At 38.4% G+C, this 16,581-nt stretch overlaps 2 protein-coding genes across 4 annotated transcripts; both read right to left on the bottom strand.

Moving 5' to 3' along the window:
• Positions 1–883: 883 nt before the first annotated feature.
• LOC132911241 (lysozyme) lies at positions 884–3,693 on the bottom strand. Its single transcript, XM_060967720.1, has one exon. The coding sequence runs from the start codon at positions 3,000–3,002 to the stop codon at positions 2,535–2,537; it is 468 nt and encodes a 155-aa protein (XP_060823703.1). The 5' UTR covers positions 3,003–3,693; the 3' UTR covers positions 884–2,534.
• A 363-nt stretch (positions 3,694–4,056) lies between these two features.
• On the bottom strand, positions 4,057–14,975 carry LOC132911240 (chondroitin sulfate synthase 1). Of its 3 annotated transcripts, none has more exons than XM_060967717.1 (7): positions 14,625–14,975; positions 11,393–11,487; positions 9,989–10,979; positions 7,776–7,916; positions 7,520–7,700; positions 6,120–6,476; positions 4,057–6,003 (listed from the first exon to the last, which is right to left on the bottom strand). In XM_060967717.1, the coding sequence occupies exons 3-7, from the start codon at positions 10,805–10,807 to the stop codon at positions 5,042–5,044; spliced, it is 2,460 nt and encodes an 819-aa protein (XP_060823700.1). In that variant the 5' UTR covers positions 10,808–10,979; positions 11,393–11,487; positions 14,625–14,975; the 3' UTR covers positions 4,057–5,041. The 3 variants fall into 3 exon arrangements, with proteins under 3 accessions (XP_060823700.1, XP_060823702.1, XP_060823701.1); XM_060967719.1 differs by lacking the exon at positions 14,625–14,975 and adding an exon at positions 14,403–14,613; XM_060967718.1 differs by lacking the exon at positions 14,625–14,975 and adding an exon at positions 14,009–14,393.
• Between the last annotated feature and the right edge of the window lie 1,606 nt (positions 14,976–16,581).

Raw genomic sequence — 16,581 nt, 5'->3', positions numbered from 1 at the left:
ACTTCACATAGATACACACTTCACATGGAAACAGCATATCAAATCAATAATAGACAAAATACAGACAGCAAGGAGACAAATGCACTGGTTAACAAGCCGAAAATCCAAACTAAGCACAGAAAACAAACTAAAAATATACAAAATAATCATTAAACCAATCTGGATATACGGAATTCCACTATGGGGAACAGCAGCAATGAGCCATATAAGCAAAATCGAAACAATGCAAGCCAAAATCCTTAGAACGATAGTAAACGCCCCATGGTAGAATACTAAAAAGGAAACACCCAATAGACCTCATAAAAGATATAACCTAGCAAACACGATGATGGCACCCCGCTGGGGGTAGCCACCCACATGCTATATTTTATTTCTATTTTTTTTCCCCAATAAATAAGATATAATACTTTACCAAATGTCCTTCAGGACAAATTGTAAAAAAAAAAACAAAATAAACTAAAAAAAAAACATATAGTTACAAACTTTGTTCAAGAGTAACGTTACGCTCCATACTTGGTGAGCATTGATACTCGAGTGCTTATTTATAAAAATATTGCTCTTTGTACTAAACTAGCAACGATTTTTATATAGATGCTTCGTTTTTTCCATATTATAATATTTGTTATAATATGATGTGTCAAAAGTATCAGTTTACTCTTCTGGTGAAATGAAATGCATTCAACACGTGTTACACGCTATTAGCAGCCAAGAGAGACGCATCATATTCATAACGTAAATAATAGCAAAATTTCAATTAATTAATAATTAATATATATCAACATCGATTATCGCAAAGTCTTGTTCTTCGATATTTCCCAATACTCTGCGTATCAATGGAGTAATTTCTATACGTAATATAAAGATACGAAAATAACGTAATCAATTTATACATAAGAATCGAACGTTTAATATCCTTTTCATTACATAAATTAACCTTCTGTATGTCTCCATTTCATTAAATTAAATCTGAAGTTTGGCGATCATTGTCTATCTGTTTTGTGATCACTACGATAAACAGAACAGCGACTCTTAAGTTGTATTCACGTAGCAGTATTTGTTCGAATCAACTTAATACAATGTTTGCTAAATGTTTGATAAATTCGGCAACAAGTTTCTGGAAAGTATCATCGTATCATGTGATCGCATTTCGTTCCAAAAAATCATTGATACATATATTCCAAGCAACAATAATTATTCTTCTCACTATACCTGAGGTAACTAAACGCGTCACAACATTTGCAGAATTAACGAATCGTTTTCCTTTAATTAGGAAATTACCTAAACAATTTAGTATTGATAGATGCTTAATCTACTCCATAACAGAGACGTGCAAAACAAATTTAATTTACGATTATAGACACGTATATTTCTTCATCCATCATAAATTCACAGATACACATATCAAAGCAGATACATAGATGTATAATTTCTTCGCTGTTATCAGTGAAATGTTCATCGGACTATATTGATAACCGCTTAGAAGTATCCAGACATTTGATTTGATTGAAAAATCACGAACAAATCGAACTTATACGATTCTAAAGTTTATAACTACCATGTCTATCTTGAATCGATTAAACTGATTTTCGAGAGATAGTATAACAAAATTTACATTGTAGTTGTCAAACCTTATAAAATTATTTTATTATTTGTGAAACTCATCTTCGGATGATGATCTTCACTCCTTTCTTTAATCTTGAAATTATAAAACAGATTAAGAAGAGTGTTCTAAATCGATAGAAATCAATCATGCAGAAAGGACAAGGGCTTTAACTATTATATTAATTTTACAAGTCACAAATGACAATACAATATTACCAAATATCCGCTTTCGATAGCAACGAGTTTAACGATAAGCTGGATAATATTTTGCCCACGAGTTTTATAGATTACAGGTCATCTGATTCTTCTTTCTGATGAAAAATTAGAAAATCCATAAGAAAAGTGTACGGCATGCAACTTGTGACTTGTCAATTTGCAAAATGCTATTCCTTGATAAATTATTGTGCAAGAGAGCCCTGAAGTTAATATACATACCTACCGTTATTTAAAAGGCAAATTTATGTTGCGGTATATATTCCAACAATAAGTAGTAAACTATATTATTGTTGTTTCTCAATAGACGATTCAAATTTATAGCTTGACGATGCCATAAAAATGTAGCGAGCAATGTTCCTAAATTCCACTTCATCGTTAATTTATACATTTTGCTAAACATCTAGAGTAACATATCGTTATTCTAAATCAATCAAACTGTCCACATACTTATAAACACCAATATACTTCGCACTAGAGTGACCTGTGATCCCATTCACAAATCACGACTTGCAATTATTATAAAACTTCATCGTTCTATATACGCAATCGGTCGCGATGAATGGTGGTGCTGATAGAAATAACAGTCTTACATCAGACAGACTATACATGATATATGTTTATAGCAACCAACACCTAATAGTTCATGAACCCCAGTGACGCGATACTATGACAATCGTTTTATCACAGTACATACTGATTCAAAGAAAAAAATTCAATCATACTGTCACGCGTCGTCGTCGTCGACGTCGTTTACAGTTTCCAATATTAGGCAGAGGTTTGTTCTTGCATTTCTTCATCCAGCCATCCCACGCCTTGAATCCTTCCATACTTTGAATCTTTTTGGCGCACTCGATGTCATCTGTGATATCGTCGTTGGCGAAATCCTCGCAACGTTTGTTACAAATACCTCCGCTGTGTCCTCTGGAACACCATTTGGCGCTATTTATCTGAAAGATTCCAAAACTATAGCTGGAGGCAGTCTTCGGACCAGTGACCAATTGTGTGTTCATTCCACTTTCGCTCTCCATCAAGCAGACCCAGTTGCTGATTAAGCTTCTTTGAACTTTAGCTCGTTGAAGCTCCTGCACGGCTTCACACTGCGTCAAAATCCTTCCTTCCACCTGGCTGCCTATCAGAACAGCCAGAAGGGACAGGACCAAGCAGAGCTTCGTCTTTCGCTTCATTTGTCTGACGATGATTGTGTTATCGATCAGATCGAGGGGTGAACCGATAGCCAGTAAACTGTTCGATGTAACACTACTTCTACGAGAATTCACGCTTAAATATCAGACGACTTGTTTCGCCGCTTGTGCCGCGCTGCGACGAATGATATGAGACGACCCTGAGCTTGAGCGATAAATTGTAATTTCCTAAGCCCCGCGCGGCCGGAAAGAATGTCTGGAGACCGGTGTCTTTGTTCTTCTTTCTACGATTCTACTTTGGCGTCACTCGTCGTAGACAGGTTGTTTCGTTAATCTTACGATTAACTCCATATTCTTTTCCGTACATGTTTCTTTCATTTTATTTTATTTCTCAACGATAATCGTATCTCCCTTTTTAATTGAATTATATCGTACGAAGTTCTTAATTGATATTACGCAGAATTGATAAGAATATGTACATGCTTTACCAACAAATAAACAACTTTAAGATCGCAATGTTTTGTGCGGTATTCCTTAAATACTTCATTACTTGCAGGTGTTTATGCGAATGTTCATGCAAATACGTATTTTTACGAACACTATTAAATAGATGAATTCTGCACACGTATACAATTTTATTTAATATTATAAATATTATGAATTATTAATATAATAAATTCCTCTCATTAAATATCCTCTATTTAGATATTTCGCATAGTGCTTAAATTTTTGTGCACTTCAACTGTATATACGTACGTTTTAAGAATTTGAAGTGAATCTTTTGGAAGGATTGCTGAGGAACTACCTAAAATGGGCGTATAGTTAGAATGATCAGAAATGGGAGATGTTGAGGAAAGATTCACGGGATATCGGTTAATTGGAAGGTTTCGTTCTTTAAAAGGACCTTGAGTGGAGCCTTATAGGCTGTAGACACTTTCTAATGGAGAAAAATATAGATAATATCGGAAACGATTGCCTCGATGGATGTAAATATAGAATCGAATTGACAGGAGAAAAAACATCTAGTATCTTGAAGACGTAATTGAAGAGCGATAGGAAATTTTTTTATCGAGGTACAACGATTAACGCAACACGATTATTTAATAGATAAATTTTATTTGCAATCCGATGAAGCAAGTCCAGCATCTTAACCACTTGCATAAATGATTATGCAAATTGCAAAACTTGTATGGCTGGACATTCTTTTATAGCCGATCGTGATTAAGGTAAAAATAAAATAAAATAGGCAGTATTTAAAGTGTTCACGAATAAAAATCTATACAGAAGGCACAATAATATCACATGTACTTACAACATTCGTTCAAGGGTAATGTTACGCTGTATTCTTAAAGAGTATTGGCATCTTAAATCGTCTTAAGTTACTTATTCACAAAATTATTGCTGTTTATACGAAACTAGCGGAGATTTTTATAACAGATTCTTCGTCTTTTTTATATCATAAAAGAAACAAATTTGTTATAATACATTAATTTACTCTTATGGTCGAAATGAATAGTATTCGGTACGCGTTACACACTAATAGCAACCAAAAGCGATACATCACGTTCGTAACGCAAACAACATGGAAATTTGTATTAATTAATAGTTAATATACAAAATATGTATTAATATCGATTATCGTAAAGTCTTGCTCTTTCATATTTCTTAATACTTTGCATATCAATGGCGATTTCTATATGTAACGTATACGTACGAAAATATGATAATCAACCTATACATATATAATAGAACACTTAATATCCTTTTCATTATATAAATATATCTTCTTTATTTTCATTAAATTAAATCTCAAGTTTAGGATCTGTTTTATCGATGCAGCGAGCAAGTCACAGTTGCAAACGTGACCATTATGGTAGTCCAAGTAGGACAAAGACTTTGGTGAATTCGCGAACAATTATTAATTATCATTCGGTGCGAACTTCGATGTAAGATTCGTTGTCACACCCCGTATTTACAAAATATCCTATCTACGAAACGTTCTGGCACCACCATGTTTGCAAACATAATTTCTACCTTATCAACCGAGATACAGTAGATATCTTCAGCCTTTAGAAAATCTTTCAACCCGCTGCACGCGTCAAGTTCTCTCTCCTGGCTTTGGCAAATCGTAGTATCTCCGGATTTCCGTAGATCATTTTAGCCAGAGTCTCTATCCCAGCGATTGTGTCGGTCTTGGTTCCCATGCACATGGACCACTGTGTCTCTGAAAGATCCTTACTGCACTCAACGTCGTGATAAATGTGAACCAAATCCTTGTCAGCCGCCCTAAATATCTTAATATTGGATTTCACCACTTTCTCATAGAAATCCACGTCTTCTTTGCCCCATCCTTGGATAGACAAATTGAAACCACCCACGCTTTTGTAATCCTGTTTGTACAAGGAGACGATGCCGAATCCAAATTGCCTCCAATATCCCGATATTTCGTTTATGGCGAACGTATCTTCTTTTCTGTTATCTTTGTAAACGACCTTTGGATCATACTGGCTGAACACCACCGGGAAATATATTTGTCTACCTAGAAGACTGTTCGCGCGAATTCTGTAGAGGGCTGACTCGGTAAATACGATATCGACGTCAACGAAGAACATCAAATCGTCGTCTTTCAATCTTGACACACCGAAATTGAGAGCTTTGGCTCGAGAAAACGTACCAGAGACAGGAATAACATCGATACTGACGCTACGATACTTGTATTTTAATTGATCTATCAAATCTGTCGTTCGATTGAACGAATCTTCTGTTCCGCGACGATACAGAATAACTAAAAGAGCCGTTTTTTCTCCGCTCGTCAAACAGACCTCTTCGTAGTTTTGTAGGAACCTCCGGAAAACCTGGTACCTTCCGGATAAAGGTAGGATAAAGTGAATAATCTTGCTCTTGACTGGATCCTCTTCCTCGAAGTTGAAATTCAGGTTTAGAAATCCACCGCGGAATATGTTTTGCAGAGATTTGTCGTTTTGCTGACTTCTTTGCGTCTCGTCGACTTCCTCACCGTTCACGGTCTCTCGTATTTCTAGGCCTGTGAGCAAAAAACCAACGCATCTTTCGAATCACCGTTTCCTATTCGTCTCGCATTTTATTACGTCGCTTTCTACGAGACGATGGAAAATGTGTCTGATGAGATATGAAGAATACCTGTGAAGTGTTGGTGAAGGTACACGTGCCTCCTAACGGGCAACGTAACCTTTCTGCCTCTGTACTTTCGGTACACCAAAAGAAGATCCAGTATAGTGTCAGCGCCGTAAGAATCCACTCGCCTGTATCCGTATAAAATTGACCTTTCCTCGACGACTCGACCACGCTGCCGTGAGCAGGCATTTATAGAGGCCATTACTTCCCTCATGATGTCCTCCAGACCCTCCTTTATGTCACTGTGAATTCTTCTCCTGGGATTCGAATCGCCTAAGCTGTACTCGGATCTCGATAAAAAATCCCAAGGAATTACTTCGTCGCTACTTGTCGGTTTAAACGAGCGAAGTCCTGCTGGAACGCCTGGTTAAAACAGAAAGAAAAGAATTTTTATTGACATATTCTTATCTTGTGCGAAATTTACACCTCCGCTTGAAAATTCTAGTACATTATATTTCCTTGAAAACTAGGAAATGTTACGTATTCATTAAGAGATTACTCAGCTTGATACTTTATATAACAACGAAGGTACGAAGTACTAACATATTTTTAATTTTATTATGAAATTGATGCGACTTAAGGTTTGTAATTTACATTAAATACTTAAATTTGATTAATGACAAAAGATGTCCAAGCACTTTGTATGAACAGATATAGCATGTTACGATTATCCCTATCGTTTGAACAACATTGTATTATAAAATTGTATTAACCAATTAAACGTTAAATGTATTTGTTTTCAGTGAAATTGCTCCCAATTTGAATGCATTAAGTTTTCCTTACAAGAAGATCGAAAGAAATGTATTTTATTTTTATTATAAACATCGTCGATAGCTGACCAGAAATTATTTTTTCGTACAGTCCGAAAAATATTCGGTCCTAAAAGGCTTACATAGATGCATAGAAGTGATTCGTACAAGATACGAGAATTATGTATAAGATGGAAAAGTATGACTCTCTGGTTCCATTAGCGTATTGAAAATTTTATTAGCGTGATACGAACGCGGATGTAAAGCCAGAGCAGTTGATGAGTGCTTGCTCGCGTATTAGACGTGAATACGTCTGTAAGTGCAGAAAATGGAAATGAATAGAATCATTGAAAATGATCGAAGTGCTGATCGTTTCGTCTGATGGGCTCAAACGAATCGTGTCGTAGCTCGTTTCTGCAACGCCACGTCTGTCCGACGATCAATTCGCACGGGCTAATCGGTCTAAATGGTTCTATTAATAACGCACATCCAGGGAAACGCGATTGTTCTTTAAATGAACGATTCGAAAGCTGTAAAATATTTCCGAGGACGAAAACCTTCTCGCGACATCGAATTTATCTTAACGATGTCGTTTAACCGCCCACGTTCATCGTGGAAATTTTACGACCTCGGAATTCCTGGGAAATATTCATTTACCTAATATTTCTGTGTCATCGGGATATTCCTTCGAGTAGCGATTAACTGGAAATAGCGGGACACCATCGGCTATTTCGAAATTCTTGAGATTTTCCACGCTAATTCCTAACTGTTTCGCCATTGTGTAAATATCCCTGTGAAGATTGAGTCTCTCCTGTTGCAAATCTTGAATCTGTAGCCCCTAGAACGGAAATAGAGAAGGTTTTGCAACTTGCAAAGGAAACTAGCAGGTAATATTACGCCAGTCGATACCAACCCTCATGTAATTGTGCAACCTGTACATGTGAGGTGGACTTTTAACAGGATGCAAAGTAATAGCACGGTGAACTTCTTTTTTCTTCAAGTTTCCGGTGAATGCCTGTGCTCCACTACTGTTGTGATATAGAATAGACTGCATCTGCAACAACGAAAGCATCGAGTATCGTCAGCTGCAATTGCCATTAAAGGGACAGAAATAAATGACAACCGCCTTCGTTTATTTTGTTACATGGTCTATAATTTAGTATCGCGATAATTATTTTTATATTGCAAACGATATTTTAAAATTGAAATTGCTATCTCTCTGATCATTTTTCTGTCGATGAAATTTATTGATAGTTAGACAATAAAGATTTGGGGGTTCCTTGGTAAATATTATTGAGAGGAATTTTTATAATTCGAAGTAAAAGCAAACTTGAGGTATACAATTTTTACTGATTTAATGTCTGATGATAAATATTATCAGCAATATGAAACTGCATCTTACCGAGACTGCAGAGCAAGTGTTAATCAAGCTGCGAGACTGGGTGTGGTGGTGTCTTATTACAGGGTATTACTCTAGTATTACATCGCTCGAGTTAACTCGTCCATGTTCTAGTATTGTCTGTTTTCAATGTTCCTTTGAGTAATTTACAAATTATGTTATTGAAAATATAGATTTGCTAATCCTAATCATCTTAGAATGTTTCGAAGAAGAAATGAAATTTGAGCTTCATTTGCAAAGACATTTCATATGGATCGATCTGATAATTGAAATGTCGAAATTAAATCGTAATGCTGTTATTGCAAGCTTAATACGCGGAGCAATCAATCGATTGACGCGTGAAAACTTCAGAACAAACACTTCGTAGTTATTGCATGTAGTATGAATAGCTATTAAGTGTTTCGACCTTACGACGAACGTCAAGACGGGAACATACAGTAGGTTAGCAGGCTACGATTTGTTCGAATCTAACGACTAACATCCTCATCTCTGTATTTTGCGTCCCGAATGAGTTATTCCATTATTTCAATCCACGTCTCCCCATAAGTCGATATTTCCAGGCATTTACATTTTCCAAGAAGAGAACGTTAGATTTAGAAGTTAAATTTGTTCCTTGATCAAAATCTCTAATATATATATATTTCTTTTTATTTTTTTTATCTATTCAAATTTTGTATTTAAACAAGAAGAAACAAAGAAGGGAAAGTAAAGAAGGATCTATCTTTTCTCTTCTTTCTTTCATATTGAATATTCCTCGATCTAGCGTGACCGCTTTTTCTAACACGATAAAAAGAAAAAGAATTATTTTATCGAATCATGATTCTGTCGATGTGGTCGTTAGCAGATGCAGCGTGACATAATAATTCGCATTGCAACATCGTGCAACCATGAACGTAACCGTGCAGTTCGATTAAATTATTGCAAGGAGTGCGATAAGAGATTCAAGCGGTGCGTGCTGCAAATTGTTACTTAAGCACCTCGACCTAATGTTGAGTGTCAAGATGGAGGAGAATGACTCGATCTGGCCACTGGGTTACCAGGGTACTATTCGCTTGTACTTAACGACTAACATCCTCATCTGTACATTGTACCTTCCGAGTTAACCCAATGATAGCGTACCCTGTATATGATGCAGATGCGTAGCTTATGTATTTAAACCGATAATACGTATCGTGTGGGTCCTGTTTAGAGCGTGCGAAAATTCTATTACATCCTACTAAACAACAGTTATTAAACTGCTTCTAGAAATGATCGATTATCAACGACACAGGAGATGAATTTTTTCAAGGGTTTCAAAGAAATTGCGAATTCTTGGGGCAATGACCGTTACCTCAAGCAAGATTCCATTAACGTTCAGCCTATTATCAAGGTATATCTAAGTACGTATTACGTTCTGTGGGATAGCACGTTGTTTTAATGAACCGTGAGCCCGTGTCGATCAACAAATTACACGTGATACGTACGTCCCCAGTAACTATGGTGTATCAGGAGAGAGTAGTAAACTAAACGACCGAAAATAGATTTAATAGTTATATGACCGACGATGAGATACATAAAGAGGTCGAACGAAGCGGAGGAACATTACATAGAAGGAGTGAACCATGAAAATAAACTTTACGACAATCATTTTGCGCGGAACTTACGCGACGATTAAGCGATAGAAGAAAAAAAGAAAATGTCAACAACTTGTCGCGAGCGAGCAAAAGTTTGGAAATAAAGAAAATTACCTCGTAACTCCAGGTACAAGGTATACCGGCGTACTTCTGCACGCACCTTCCTAATTCGACGTCTTCATGCGTGGTGTACAAATGTCTCAGGCAATACTTGATGTGCGGCACGATCCTCCTTAAGGTCTCCCTGGATAGAATAACACCAGGCCCACCCATGCAAAAGTTCTCGTCGTACTCCAACGATAGCAGACCGAATTCCTCGGAGTTGCCTCTTCCTGCTTGGCCAATGTACATGGCCCTCTTGGAGTTGACGGATCGTAGCAATTTTTCCAGACGATCCGTTCTCACGTAGACGTCGTCATCAGCTCTGAGGAACCACTCGAAACGATCCCCATAATTGTTCCACATATATTGTAGCATCATGAATGATTTCTTCTGCGGTGGATAAGTGTCGTCGACTCGTGGCAAAGGTACCAGAGGTAGGTCTGGACAATTATCTGGGACGACGGAGTTTTCAGATGAAAAAAAGGCAATTTTGCCTGGAAGCTCTTTACCCCAAGTCTCGTAAACCGCCTTAGCTCGCGAGTCTAGATATTTGCCAGCAGTCATCACGCCCACGAAAACCAAGCTGGTCGACGAACTGTTTATCTGTTCATCGTCGTCCAATTTGGGAACGTTTCGTGCCGACGATTTCATCAACATTCGTGGTCCAGGCATCGAAGACGAGTAAACATTTAATCGCTGGTGATGGCTCGACGAGAGTATCTTGTAGCTTTGAATGAGAAAACCTAGGACAAGGCCCAGTATCAGGCCTAGAATGGCGCTGGTCAGTCCACGCCGTTTACGCATCACTGGGTGAAACGTCACCTCTTCCATTGATACTCTTCCGGGGTGCCTGGACCTCCGGCTAGGTTCATCGTCATCTTTCTAACCGCCGCGATCCTCTTCTTTAATGATTTCAATGTGCTAATTAGCGTAATTGCTGGGAATTCTTTGTACGATCCCATTGCTCCTCTTTCTCGACACTGAGCGCGAGTTCTGCTCAGACCTGTTAAACAACCGTTCATAATTCTTCTTTAGAATCTGATCCACGACGGTTTGGCGTTTAAAATCCAGTGAACAAATGTCGCTTTGTAATCGTCAGAAAAAACAGAAGTCGAAAGAAAAACGAAGATACTCCTTTGAATTGGCAATTCGCTCGTTTCAAAGGCATTCACTGGACTTTGGCTCACGTTTGTTTGCCATTTAAAGAACAAACTTTGCCTGTGTATTTTTCACTGTACCCGGCAAGACTACAAAAGCGTTCGTTGTTTAAACTAGCCATTTATTTTTACGTTAACCTCGCGGCTGATGAGTCCACCGAAATCTATAATCTTTGTCAACGATATGGTATCTTTAAATATGACGTAATCAACTGGTTTCTCCGTTCACAGTTACCACAAGTAAACCACGTCTACTTACGTTCAACATGTTCTACCACCTCGATTCCTTCCACTGCATTTCGCCGAATTCCATGGTGCAGCAGTTTTCAACGCGAATCGGTCGTTCATGTTAATCTGAAAGATACGCAAACACTGTTGCTAGATACAGAGCAAACAATACGCGGATAAAATAAAAATTACTACGGCCAATCGAGGTCGCACACGTGCTAAATAATACTCGGACTGGAACCTTCGAGTCGGCAATTAATGACTGATCTTCTTCCATCGCGATTACTCTTTGACACATTAAATATTTCGTAACTGTCCGATCGTAAATTCCGATAGATTGATGCGATAATTCGTATTCATTTGTCGTTCGAACGTTTATGGTCTGAGGCAATTTATAGTCGACAATGGCCGATCAACATGTCCCTTGATAATATTGATTGTAACAAATTCGATCGTAACCTTTCGATAGAGATGATCAGACATCTGTTGCACTTGAGGATTATTTCTCGAATAGGGGTCAGGAGTTTAACGATTCCGTTTTCGTACAATTTTCTCCAACGTCGTAAAAAAGGTGATAAGAAAATGAACAGACGTGGTACTGTGTGAGTCCGAACAGCCGCAGGATACACAATATAACAACGTCTAGAAATGAGAACCTGGCGCCGTTAGAAGAAATTGTTGATCAATTAACCTGCTAGTTCAGTCACTGTTTTAGCAAATATGAAAGAATTTCTTACATCGTCGAGTTAATCTGTGACTCGAATTCTTCATATATATTTTTTAGTTTCTCTGGAAGTACCGTTAAGCATTTTTTCCATGTGTTTCAAATTACATACATGGAGATCGCAAGCATTCTACTTAAGTGCTTCTCGATGTTCATCTCAGTAATGGATAATGCGAGAAACGAGCAAGTTTGTTGAGTCGTCTCCCAAATGGTTAGTGGAGATTTATTCTCTAAATCGGCGTAGACAAAGAATCGTTCCTTGAGGAAACCGGTTCCAGCCGCGATCCTGCATATCTGAATGCGGGCAGTCATTGAATTTCGATGCATGACGTCCTTTTGTTCGCGCGGAGCTAACGAGACAAAACGTATGAGTACATTGGCGATTCGAAACTTGATTATTTGGGTCAAGATATATTTTAATTATACATTTACGGATAAATTAATGTACGATTATTTTATTCTTCGTAATCGTAAATAATATTTTACCACCAACGATTGAATCGATTTTCCAAAGTCTGTACGTGATAGTAAGACAGAATTTTGATTTCGAATCTCTTCATCACGCTGATCAACTCCACAGATTAAAATAGAGAGAGAGAAAGAGAGAGAGATAACAACTAGAGGTAGCTTGAAATTTCTGATTATTTATGTCATCTCCTTGTAATAAATAGATTCATCAAAAAAGGTCCCCCGTTTTTGAAGGCATTGAATACTAGTTCTGCACCTGGTTTATAAATTGAAAACTACACGAACAGTGTAATTAATTAGTTTTTCTTTCTACAGGCTAATTGGATTGTAAGAGACGAATCTAAATGCTCACGAGATATTCACATGATAGTGGGGTTTAATCAAGAAGAAAGTACTTTCGCGTTAACTGTAAATTAATTATTCGTTAAATGAAAGGTTGCTGATGGTCATCGTCGATTGTTCCCAATGGTTATTCGCACACCCGTGTTTCCGTTCTCACAATCTTCTCGCGTTTATTCTCACCAGGAACTAAGAAGAAACAAATTCCCGTTAAAACCCATGATTAATGTAAATTATCTCAATTTGTAGAAAAAAATCCGATAGCAAGTGACACATAAATTCAATATTCATTCGTGATATTTTAATCTTATCGCTTTCAAGGAAAGATTGTTCGGAATAATAACAGTTTGAAGATAATTTTGAAGTGTCGGTGTGAAAAAATCGTCGCCATTACTTTTGTTACATTTTTATTTTTTCTTTCTACGAATGTATAATTCCACGGAGAAACGAGGAAACGAAAATTTCCAGAAGAATTCAGCCTGATACCGTTAGAAGTTTCCGGGAATCGATACGCGAGGGTCGTGAAAGGTGTTGACAATCGTGATTACACGGTCGAATCGGCGAATCCACGAAATCCCGGTGTTCATCCCGTTAAAGGATGCGATTCGAAGTGACGTGCACGAACGAGGACGAAAGGCGGGAGAACCGGTTTAAGCCGAAAGTCAGCTCCAGATCTTCTCTAGTTCCTACGGTAGAATACGACTTCTAGTTCTTTATAGGGGAGATAAGGATGAGCTAGCGCGGATGAGTCGCTTGGAACAAGAATCTCTACAGTCATCAATACCATAAAAGAAAATGTCAATGCACTTTCATCTCCTTTATCGTTGACGCGAAGAAAATTGAATTTAAAGTTGATGCAACAGAATGGAGGATGAACAATTTAGAGATTACCTAATGGAAAATTGTCATGAAATACTATTCCGTTTAATGAACGTTCGTTAAAGAACGAGGAAATCCCCATGTTAATTTTAATCGCTTCTACATGATAGATTTGCATACATTTCTTGGTGAGTCAGAACAAAGTGGTCGGCCGAGTAAAAACACGCCGTGATCAAAGATTCTCGTGGCTATCGATGTTCATGAACTTCGGAACGATGGCATTTTCGAAAGACTGACCTGACCCATCCATTAAAAGCTGTTACTGGAATGAGGCCTCCGCTAATTGTTCCCACAGACATCGAGCCGCGTTCAAGACGCAGAATCACCGGAGCAAAGACACGTTAGACGACTAGATTCAACGTGATCGTGACTCGAATCGAAGACAATCTGAGCCTGTTCGATCAACCGATGGAAGTCTCCAAGAGTCATCGACTTTTCGAGTCCGAGAGCACGATAATAACGAAAGGAACGATTCTAGTTCACGGCTGAACAATCTCGTTAAACGACAACTCGATCTTCTAAACAAATATCCTTTGTCCTTCTGGCATCGTAATTTGTTAAACGCGGAAGCACTTACGTAAGCCAGCCGGTAAATGAAATTTCAAATTTCATCCGGGAATTAAAATTTCACTTTCGAATAATATTGCTTTTCGTCCGCCGACGAGACTTTCTCACGATCACAATTCCAGCGAAAAAACACGGATTGTTCCACACTATATCTTCCTCGACATTTCACCATTCAAATTACCAATGATGTTCGCGTATTCTTATTAAGAGAAGTAACAAGCAAATCTCCGTTAATCACTGATCATCGCTCGCGGATGCATGTATCTTGTCTCCCGAGGCAACTTACTCTTCTTCGTGATCGTCGTCTACCCGGCTAATGGGTTTCACGTTGAACGTGTACACGTGGGTCTATCTGACGCCGAAAAAAGCCGTGTTACGGCCTCGCTGCATCCGCCACGGCATGACAGAAACCGTAACCCGTGAGATGACGAGAGAAACGTGGAAAGGCCCACGGAATACACCGCACTGGCACCGACCGCGGTCGTGTTGCGAGCAGGATGTCGGAGCAGCGACTGAACGAGACGAGCTGGCTAGTAGCAGTCAGACAGTCGGCCAAGCAGTTGTCGGGCAACAAGCAGTCAAGCTAGAACCAGCCTGATCGGCTTGCCGGGGTATACTAAAGCTTTTTAAGCGACGAGGCAGAAACTTTTCGTTCAGATACGATGGAAATGAGTCGATACGCAGGCTTCACTCTCTGCTCCTGACCTCGGCTACTTTCGACAGCCTCCGATTCGGAGGATTCTTTTCTTTGCTTCTCCTTTTCTGACTATGACGCGTATGATCTTCGATGCTGGCTGAATTCTTTAACATTTTTAGAGGCATGTGCACGACTCCTAAAGTGGGGATGTGAAAAATTATGTAAGAACCTGTGGTAAGCATTCCTTAAACGAGTTTCCTGCTAAATATTTTTTAATACGACCAGAAACTTGCGAGATATTATCTTTCCCAAGTAATCGTGGCGAGGTTCGTGCGCGGAGTCCGTGACAAGAAGTGAACTGTAAAATTGTTTTATTTTAACATAGAACAGACATTGAATTGTTTAATCTCGTCGATGTAGCTTCTATTTTTAATGGATGGTCGGTTATCGATATAGACGTGATTAATTAAATTTTGGAGCAAACGGTACGGTCGAACACATACAGGGTCTAAATTTAGAACTCGTGACCCTCTAAAAGTACTCTTATCTGTAGAACGTTCTATACCTTGAGACGGTGACATCTTTAGAAGAAAAATGAACAAAACTTTTCGCAGGAATCGTGACAGCTAAGAAATACACTACCAACTTGCACCTTTTTTCATATAGAACGTACTATCTATATCGCTGTCCGTATCATACACTATGGCAAACACATAGGAATAACTTTATCAAAGATAAAGTAGTCTTATCGTTCTTGATACGGTCAGAGAGATTTTAAATACGAAACTAAAACCAATTGCTCGTGTATCTATTGTCATGTAAATACGATACATTCTATACCACGCGCCATCGATTGTCAGCAAACGGGACGTTTGTTTACTCTCGACGAGCGCTAAGAGAGGACATGTGTATATGAGTATATCTGGTTAACGTATTGTGTAACTAAATGCGTAAAATAAATTATGTATGTAGCCAACGCCTACGCGATTGTCGCGTGCTAGAAAGTAGCACACAACGAACATTACTAAGCGCCGACTAGTAAGAACAGTCGAAGCTGACACACTATAGCATCGTGTCCGCAAAGCAGGAACTTCCGTCGAAATAGAAGCGAATTGAACTACCTTTACGCTTCGTGAATTTTATATTATCTTCCATTCGCCATGCTCGAGCTTTGCTCGAGCGGAACGATCGGATTAAGACGCAAACCGTAGACGTAGGTGTACTATGAGAATTTCAAAGAGATCGGCTAGCGACACGCGATTATTTACAGCGATATTTGGTTATCCATATCTCGATCTGGTATTTTAATATGTACTTTCATTCGTTTAATTTTGATAGCTGCTTATTTAACGATCGTTGATCAAGGCGAATTATGAAACGATTAGATAACGCTAGTTCTATGATGATTCAAATGATTACAGCGAAGTCTAGACCGGATGAATCAGTCGAAAGAGGAAAGTTTACTCGTGGTGAGACGGGTTAAATAATTTTATTTTTAGCCGCTTCGTGGATATCCTACGGGCCGGAAAGCAGTGGAGAAAGAGGAACCAATCCCTCGAATTCTACACATGTGATAACCTCTAGTTTAGACCATCTTCGTTATGGT

The sequence above is a fragment of the Bombus pascuorum genome, chromosome 10, assembly GCF_905332965.1.
Source record: "Bombus pascuorum chromosome 10, iyBomPasc1.1, whole genome shotgun sequence".
NCBI lineage: Eukaryota > Metazoa > Arthropoda > Insecta > Hymenoptera > Apidae > Bombus > Bombus pascuorum.
Note: the sequence above shows the minus strand (reverse complement) of the source record. Positions and strands in the feature narration are given on the sequence as shown.

Excerpts from the sequence above, each read along its gene's own strand:
- LOC132911241 (XM_060967720.1), bottom strand. The coding sequence starts at position 3,002 with ATGAAGCGAAAGACGAAGCTCTGCTTGGTCCTGTCCCTTCTGGCTGTT.
- LOC132911240 (XM_060967717.1), bottom strand. The coding sequence starts at position 10,807 with ATGGAAGAGGTGACGTTTCACCCAGTGATGCGTAAACGGCGTGGACTG. Across the intron at positions 6,477-7,519 it reads CGATGACACAGAAATATTAG|GCGTTCCAGCAGGACTTCGC; the intron begins GTAAATGAATAT and ends TGTTTTAACCAG. Across the intron at positions 6,004-6,119 it reads CCTTCACCAACACTTCACAG|GCCTAGAAATACGAGAGACC; the intron begins GTATTCTTCATA and ends TTTTGCTCACAG.